Source organism: Rhinolophus ferrumequinum, chromosome 13, assembly GCF_004115265.2.
Source record: "Rhinolophus ferrumequinum isolate MPI-CBG mRhiFer1 chromosome 13, mRhiFer1_v1.p, whole genome shotgun sequence".
NCBI classification, from domain to species: domain Eukaryota; kingdom Metazoa; phylum Chordata; class Mammalia; order Chiroptera; family Rhinolophidae; genus Rhinolophus; species Rhinolophus ferrumequinum.
In genome coordinates, this window is record NC_046296.1 from 3397467 (window position 1) to 3406682 (window position 9216).

General features: G+C 44.0%; 1 protein-coding gene across 1 annotated transcript in view; it reads left to right on the plus strand.

Moving 5' to 3' along the window:
- The window catches only part of CREG2 (cellular repressor of E1A stimulated genes 2), a 29229-nt gene extending 21423 nt beyond the window's left edge, over positions 1–7806 (plus strand). The window contains exons 3-4 of the mRNA XM_033125650.1: positions 5273–5386; positions 6383–7806. Coding sequence (XP_032981541.1) covers positions 5273–5386; positions 6383–6530 — 262 coding nt within the window. The 3' untranslated portion in view covers positions 6531–7806. The remainder of the gene's footprint in view (positions 1–5272; positions 5387–6382) is intronic.
- Positions 7807–9216: the final 1410 nt, after the last annotated feature.

A 9216-nucleotide genomic window follows, 5' to 3' on the forward strand; every position in this document is an offset into this window, starting at 1 on the left:
TTACTACCTTGAACCCAGTCACACATAGATGCCCAAACTCAAAAACAGCTGCAGTCAGTTATCGTTTCTTTAATAGCGCTTCTTTTTCTCTTTCTCCATCAGGAGCCAAGGAATCGCGTTAACTAGAGACAGAGGTCGGGAAATGGCAGATGGTGTATCACCCTGGGGGGGGACATGCAAAATGCTCACCGGGGAACTAGAGGAAGACTGACAGACGGGGGAGGTTCAAGTAGGTGGAGCAGGGGCTTTCCTTCGTGCCCCTGCTGCTCACATCCCCAGGGAGGAATGGACCCATAAAGGCCCTGGGCTAATCCAGAAAGAAAGAGGCCACCAGTGGATTCCAAACTTCGCACCAGTAAGGTCTCTTTCATCATTTTGCTCTACAATCCATGTAATATGGAACATTTTTGTCTAAGAAACAGGTAACATTCTAAAATCATTTACCCCCCAGTTTTATTACTCAGATACATATATGCAAATCAGTCTCTGATCGACACGATATAAATAGTTTCGCCTCACCAATTCAATTCCAACCCAAAGCAAAGAAACTTAATGTTTTCACATGATGCTGAGAGCTGTGAAGGGGCTAAGATTCTATTTGCAAACAAGTTAGCCTTGTGAGTCTGAACTAACAAGTTAGCTTGCACAGTGCATGGATGCTGGCAGAACACACGAGACTCCTGAGTCAGAGACAAAGGACTCTGTTTCTCACGGTAATAGCAGTAGCCAGAACAAGCAGCATTTGATGGCAGGGAGGTCCCCGAAGCCCCAATTCCCAGCGGTTGATGCAAAGAGGTCCAGGTGACATCTGCACACACAGTGGGTTGCATTACAGGAGAGGAGACCTGAGCCTAGAGAACCAAAATCTTGTATAACGGAGAGTAAACCTGCCTGCACTTTGCCCCAGATGGAGGGAGTATCCGCATCCCACAGGGCAGAAGAGAAGCCTGCCCTCTGCTCCACGGGGAGACACTCTGTCTTCCAAGGCTCTTTGCTCTGTAAGCATCTTTGTGAACAGATGGTCCAGAGCAAAGGGACCTAGTCCTCTGGCCACAAGACGTTCAGAAACATGAGAGACCCATGAAGAGCTGCTCCCAACATGTGGTGCCTGTAGTCTTATTTCATGGAAATGTATAAATTTGTGAATAGTCTCAAAATACAGGCTGTCCTTGCTTTGCATGATACTGCGCTCAGTAAATGCCTGCATACAGGAACTGTGTCCTGAATTTACACAGTTCCATCATGACTTTCAGTCTGTACGGAGAATAGTTTGTGGATTACTGTCAATCCATCCAACATGAGGTGGGCATGCCTCAATCTTATGATCCATTCAGAGAATGGAGACAGAGTTCCAGAAACTTGAAGATTTTCATTTAGGGCAGAACTTCTCCATTGCAAGAAACAGAAAAATAAGGTCAGATGTGCTTGGAGAATCAAAGAAACTGACTAGTTCACATATTCAAAAGTCCAGGTGTAGGCTTTTCTTAGGGGCTCTGCAATGTGAGCCAAAATGAGATTTTCCCATCTCTCCTCACTGCTTTCTCCAGTGTCAGCTTCCTCTTAACGGCCAGCAACTTCCAGGTACACGTGCCCCCTGTTTATGTCCAGCAAAAGCGAGCATGTCTCTAGGTAGACGCCAAAGGAGAGTAAGGGGGTTGCTATTCCAGACGTCCTCAGCTTCTTGAGCCTTAATGACCAGCCTCGCTCCTGTGCCAATCCCTGAATCCATCACTGTGGCCAAACAATGGAATATGCTGGATAGTTTGGGTAAGCCCAGCCCTCAGGATCTGGGGATGGACTAGGGTTGCCCGAAGCTGTGTAAGGGAGAAGTGGATGCCTAAATAATATTCAAAGTGTGTCGCCAAGAGAAGAGGGAATGTCTTCTGCAGCCCCTGTCCACCCAAGTAGGCTCCCATAAGTTGAAAGCCATTGATCAGGGTCCCCAGTGTACACAGGGTCCCCAGAATCCTCCTTCCTGGTCACTGTTGCATTTACTGACCGTGTCAGGAGCAGCCCCTGCCCGAGACCTCAGGTGTGTCGCACTCACATGACTAATGGTGGGATTAAAGTCCCACTTCCTGCAGATGGTATATTAGTTTCCTAGTGCTGCTGTAACACATGACCACAACTTAGTGGCTTAAAACAGCACAAATTATGTTACAGTTCTGGAAGTCAGAAGTTCCACACAGGTCTCATTAGGCTAAAACCAAGGTGTAGGCAGGACGCATTCTTTTCTAGAGTGGAATCCATTTTCTTGCCTTTTCCAGCCTCGAGAGGCTGCCTGCATTCCTTGGCTCCTGCCCCCTTCCATATTCAAAGCCAGCTATGGCAAGTTGAGTCTTTCTCGTATCACATCCCTCCAATACTCTCTTTTGCCTCCCTCTTCCTCTTTTAAGGACCCTTGTGATTGCATTAGGCCCAGCCAGACAATCCAGGATAATTTCCGTATCCAAAATCAGCTGACTGTCGACCTCAAGTCCCGTGCCATGTAAGGTAACGCAGTCACATGTTCCAGAGTTCTGGACGCAGACGTCTTGGAGGTGGGGGGCTGGGCTTGGGGGTGGTAATCCTACCTACCAAGTTTAGCTGGGTTGTCCACTGTGTAAATGGAAAGTTTTCTATTTACCTATTTAAATATAGAATCTCCTTTCTAGTCTATGTAACCACCACCAGTGGAGAAGCAAAAACACTCCCTATTTAAATGTGATGTATTTTTCTATAATGACTTATTTATGAGTGCTAGTCTCATTGCTTTCATCACAGTGCAGTTCTGTGAAGAAATGCGCTTTCGTAGTAAACGAATAAACTGGGTACAACGGATGACAGTCTGGTCCAGTATATGTGAATTTAGTTCCTGTTTACTATTTTAATTTATTTTCTCCTACCTCAGGTTTTTTACAAAATTCAATGTAGATTCCATTTTTATAGTTACCATGTGGATTGCATCCCATCATTCTTTCATCTTAACCCACAAGGATATTTTTCAATTCAACAACTACATTTTTATAGTGTCAAAAACACAGGAAATTGCAATGTTTTCAAAGGGGACACAATGTTTTCACATGAAGCAATTGAACTAAAAATGTGGGCATTTCCACTATTTCTCATTACAACTCAGCAGGATGTGTAATAAAGGAAAACTTCTAGGCAGGTTCCTTAAGTATAGCAAAACGTGTGCTTTGCTTAACAAATGTACCCTTCTCAAGATTGGAAGGCGATTTAAGAGTTGAGAATGAGTTTGAATGAGCCATGCTTCAAGGCAGCCATTTTATGATACACAGGCCAGACAATTAAGTTCGCGAACTCATCCTAGAAAAAGTGCTGCATACCTCATTGCTGAATATCACTATGGTCACCTTCCAAGTACTCCCCTTGGGAAGCTATGCACCCATGCCAGCACCTAGTCCACCCTTCAATGCAATTTTGGAATTCTTTGTCTGGAATGGCCATCAGAGCTGTCGTCTTATTACCCTTGATGTCCTGAATGTCATCAGAATGTCTTTCTTTCAATATTTCCTTTATCTTCAGGTAAAGAAAGAAGTCACTGGGGGGGCCAGATCATGTGAGTAGGGAGGGTGTTCAATACAGTTATTTGTTTACTGGCTAAGAGCAGTGCCATGTGAGCCAGTGCATTGTCGTGATGCAAGAGCCATGAATTGTTGGTGACAAGTTCAAGTTGTTTTCGTCTAACTTTTTCATGCAGCCTTTTCAGCACTTCCAAATAGTAAACTTGGGTTAACTATTTGTCTGGTTAGTACTCATTCAAAATGAATAATCCCTCTGATATCAAAAAAGTTTAGCAACATCGTTACAACAGATTGGCAAACTTAATTGTCAGAACTCGTATACTGTCTGTGAAAAGAGGAAATGTCAGAGCCCACTTGGTTGCGTTAGGACTCCCCAAGGCCACCCTCATTTTTATTTAATGAATATGCGCTTTCCATTCTTCTCTGTAATATATGCGTGTTGCGTTATTGAAAAATAATCCTTTAAATACAGTAGTTCCCCCTTATCTGAGGGGTATACGGTCCGAGACCCCCAGTGGATGTCTGAAACCATGGATAATACTGAACCCTAGGTATACTATGTTTTTTCCTATGCATATATACCTGTGGTAAAGTTTAATTTATCAATTAGGCGCAGTAAGAGATTAACAATAACTAATAATAAAAAATAGAATAAATATAACAATATACTGTAATAAAGGTTGTGTGAATGTGGTCTCTCCATCTCTCTCTCTCTCTCTCCATCTCTCTCTCTCTCTCTCTCCCTCCCTACCTCCCTCTCTCTGATAACCAGTCTGATAACCCAGATGGCTAGTGACTAGCGGGTGGGGAGCATCTATAGAATGGAGAGGCTGGACAAAGGGATGATTCATGTCCCTGGCGGGACAGAGCAGGACAGTGTGAGATTTCATCACACAACTCAGAATGGTTCGCAATTTAAAACTCATGCATTGTTTATTTCTGGAATTTTCCATTTAATATTTTTGGATCATGGCTGACTGTGGGTAACTGAAACCACAGAAAGCAAAACCACGGATAAACGAGGGCTACTGTACTTAACACTGAAAACTGACACTGAAAGTCTTGTCCTATAGTCGGAGCGGTATGCCGAAACCAGAGGTGTGCTTGCCTGGGGGTGAGAGATCATGGGGCTGGAAGTCCCCTGAAGGCTGGGTTTTTTTTGTTTTGTTTTGTTCTGTTTGTTTGTTTATGGATGAGATGAGGAAATCTCAGAATCAACACACATGTAGCCTGTGGAGCCTCCCTGAGCAGGGACAGGATCCACCCCTCCGTTAGCTGCATGGTGTGGTGCAAGTAACGTAAACCACCTAGGGCACAATTTCTTCATCTGTGAAAAGGAGACAATCACAGCACCTTCCCTTGGCCACGGCCTCCACCCCTGTGCTCCCCCAGGAGGGCCTCTGTCCCAGCCCACAGTGGCCAACACCTCATCACTGCAGCTTCTCCAGGGACATGGGGGAGGCTTTGTCCAGCCACCCTCCATCCGGGGCAGCGGGCGAGATGCCCTTTACCTGTACTATACTCAGTAAGAAGCTCCGTGCTACCTACCCATTCTTTTGGGAACCAAAAAAATCTGCTCCAGGTGGTCTGCTGGTGGGTCCATTCAGGTCCAGAAACAATGGACGACTATGAAAAGTTAGAATCTCTGTTTTAATTTTGTTTTCAGTTTTTTAATAACATCCTCAGCATTTCCAGCTGATGTCTTATCATCATTTTCATATATGAAAAATGTTCTTCGAATACAGAAAAAACATCGTCGACCCAGAAGACCCCCGCTGTGCCCGATTAACACTCACCGGCCAGGTGATGGCAGTGTCTCCTGAAGAAGTGGAATTTGCCAAACAAGCCATGTTTTCAAGGTTTGTGCATGCTTTCAAGTTGGTGTGCCCAGAAATCTGTGGCAATCAAAAGCAGAGGTCAGGGCCATGGCACCTGACGCCTCTGAGTCAATGGGAATCACTGTTGGTTGTCAAAGTGTTATGTTGAGCCCATTTCTGTTCCATTCTTTAAGATTAAAAAAAAAAAAAAAAACAACAACAATGGTCTGAGTTGCCCTTTGGTGGCAGTACTGCCAATCTCACTCTGGCTGCCATAGGTGTTTCTCCCAGTTTGCGCTTGGACTTTGAAATTTGTTTATGACATTTTTAGATATAAATAAAATTTTAATTTTTATGAAGTTTTTAAAAAGTGAGCCACAGCCCTTGCCCGTAAGGATAAGATTTGTGTTTAAGGCTCTGCCTGGGGGAGAAGGCAAGTCAGTAAACAGCAGAAGACAGGATGTGAATGGCGTCCCCTGCCCACGCTCGTTGGCTCTCAATTTGGCCCAACGGTTCCAAACCAACTGCAGGAATGGAAACCTTCCCATGAACAGATTTGTTTCGTGGGCTCCCGATCCTTTCAACATTTCATACCGAAAGCATAAAGCCTTTCTTTCTGCTTCCTGATACAATGACTGGTGTTCACTGAGCACTTCCTCTATGCAGGGCTTTCTGTGTGCCTAATTGTTTGCTCTTGTGCAGCCTGTGGTCTGGGCACTGCCATCATCATCCCATGTGACAGGTGAGGAGACCCAGGCTGGGGAGGACAAACTGCCCACGAGGCATCCATCACAGCTCATCTGCAGTCTAGGAGCCTGGCTCCAGACTTGAGCTGTTGGCCACGCTGTGGGAACCAGTTTCCTGCCTTCCTGACTCCTTGGCTTCTGCCCCGGGCTGGTTTGAGCAGGTCTCAACCCAAATTAGGCCTGGAGTTCAGAGCACCGTGTGACCTGGCCAAGGACACTGGAGTCAGGACCTGTGCTCTGAGAGGGTGAACCCTCTGGTAAGAACATCACGTCCTCTTCTTTATTTCCACAGGCACCCGGTGATGAGGAAGTGGCCTCGTCAGTATGAGTGGTTCTTTATGAAGATGAGGATAGAACACATCTGGCTTCAGAAATGGTATGGAGGACTTGCGGGCATTTCGAGGGAGGAATATTTCAAAGCAGTTCCAAGAAAGGCCTGATCTAGTGAGAAGAGAGTCCTCGGTGTTTGCAGAAAATGAAAACCTTTAAGTAATGCTGCCGGACAGCAACTGGCTGTTATCTCCTTGTGGAAGGTTCCGGCAGCCCTGTCATCCTCACAGCAGAGCGGGAGAGGGTGGCCAGGGGAATGGGGTCGTTTGCAAATCCCCAGTTCACACAGGTACTTCATGTGTATCGTCTTTATTCACGTTGTAGTCAGTCCGACCCACCTATTTGGAATCACTGTTGGTTGTCAAAGTGTTATGTTGAAACAATTTCTGTTCCATTCCTTAAGACAAGAAAAAAAAATGCCTGTATGTACAATGTCATTGCTTTGTATTGTGAGAGTATTTTTGTTGCTTGCTGTATCCAAAACAGTGTCTTGGTCCTAAACTCACTGCAACCACAGAGGAACCACACACGCCTCCCGCAGCCACAGTCTCGTGTTTAGGGTGACGGGGCAGGACTGTTTGCTGCGGATTGCTCATCGCACTACTGGATTGCAAATTATGATGTCACATTTGCTAGACTGTATTGGTCACTTATGAAGCTTGTTTCTCTCTGATATGATGAACCGTGTGAGGATGCACAGAGTTTCATGCACAGGCCTGTTCTATGTAAGCAGGACATGGAGTTGCATTCGTGGGGAAGGGCAGGTTTGGCAGGCAGCTCCGACCATCCCCACAGCTACGGCTTCTGACAGAGGGTTCCCTTTTCTTACGCATGAGGAATGGAGTCCAAAATAAGAAGCACCTCATTCTGTACTGTATAGAGAGGAGAGGGAGATGGTGAACCAGGGAAGGAAGCAAAAGCAATATGTAAGAGAAGAAAGGAAGGAAGGAAGGAACAGCAGTCAGGCTCCCTGCCCAGCTTTGGGCCAGGCCCTTGACAGGCTCATCTCATGTAGCCTTACAACCAATTTCGCATAGTATCATTGCCACTTACAGACAAGAAAACTGAGGCTCGGAGAGGCTAAGTCAGCGTCCCATGGTCTGACCCAGACCTCCCTGCACACAATGAACAGAGTGGTACCTAGAAGATTTCCAGTTTGAACACAACAAAAGAGTGACTGAAGTGCACAGGTAGTCAATGAACCAGGAAAATCAGTAAAGGGATGACTGATCTGCCTGGAGATGATTTAACACGACTTTCTTAAGAAAAGAAAAAAAGAGTCTCTGAAAGGTGATTCTCACTACAGATTTAAAAATTTCTACAAATTATGTGCCGGAGCTCCTGGTGTTGGCAAGAAACTACGTTGTATCTCTGTGTACACATCCAAGGCCTATGTGGATCTATGTGTACACATCCAACGCCTTGTATATGGACATCAACAAAGGATCTAGCAGTCCCCAGTTTTCTGTCTTTCTGTAATGGCTATAAACCCTCTTTGGTGGGTTAGTTATGTTGCGTAACATAAAAACACATGGCTGTATATAGGAAATACACATTTTTAAAATAAATAAAAATGTTACTAATGGTTACACTTTTGTTTTAAAAAATTAAGACATGAAGAGAGTTTGAGTTGTCCGAATATTTTTTTTTTCTTTTAGGGAGGGCACAGCTCACAGTGGCCCATGCGGGGATCGAACCGGCAACCTGGTGTTATTAGCACCACGCTCTAACCAGCTGAGCTAACTGGCCACCCCTGTCCGGACATTTTTAAGTGCCTGTTACTAAAAGCATAGGAAGATGCACAGAATTCTTTATCAACTCTCAAGAGTTCCTAACAATAGCAATTTTTAATATATAAGAATAAGGTCACTGAGGATATTTTATTTTTTCAGAGTTTAAAATTATGCTGCCCTCATTTTATAGGAAAGAAGGGGAAACTGGAAGAACACACCACACACTCCATAGATCAACCTCAGATCTTAATTCTCTGAGCATCACTGCCTCCTGGTCCTGTCTTATGGATACTGTTCCTGGGCTAGGTTTGCTTTAATAATCAGGTTCCTCACTGCATAGCTTCCAGGGGCTTTGCAGTGTGGGTGACATTGATAACCACAGATGCATGTTATCAGTTATTGATCCAAGTTACAGGAAATGAAATCTGAACAGGGTGGATGATTAAGAAGAGTGTTGAAATTCTGTTTGACACAAATAGGCCCTATTTAGGGCAGTAAGTTTCAGCGACTCTCTAGAAATTTACATGGATTAAAATTTTAAAGGCTGTACTGAAAGTTCTATGGCAATAAGGCATGGCAATAAGGCAAAAAAAGAAATAAAATGCATACGATTAGAAAGAAAGAACTAATAGTATCCCTATTTACAGATGACATAATTGTCTACATAGAAAATTCCAAAGAATCTGTTTAAACAAACAAACAACAAAAAAAAAAACCTCTGAGGACTAGCAAGTGAGTTTAGTATAAATCTAGCAAAACATGAACGGGATCTCTATGCTGAAAATGAAAAGATGCTAATGAAAGAAATCAAAGACCTAAATAAATGAAAAGACTTACTATGTTCATAGATTGGAAGACATAAAACAGTAAAGATATCAATTCTCCCCCAGATTCAGGTTTAATGCAATTTCTATCAAAATCCCAGCAAGGTTTTTGTAGATATATTCGTATTCAAACTTCTTAAAGTTTCAAGGCACAGGCTTTGGAATAGCTAAAACCATCTTGTAAAAGAAGAACGAATAGGAGAAATTACTCTATCTAATATAAAGACTTATTATATAGC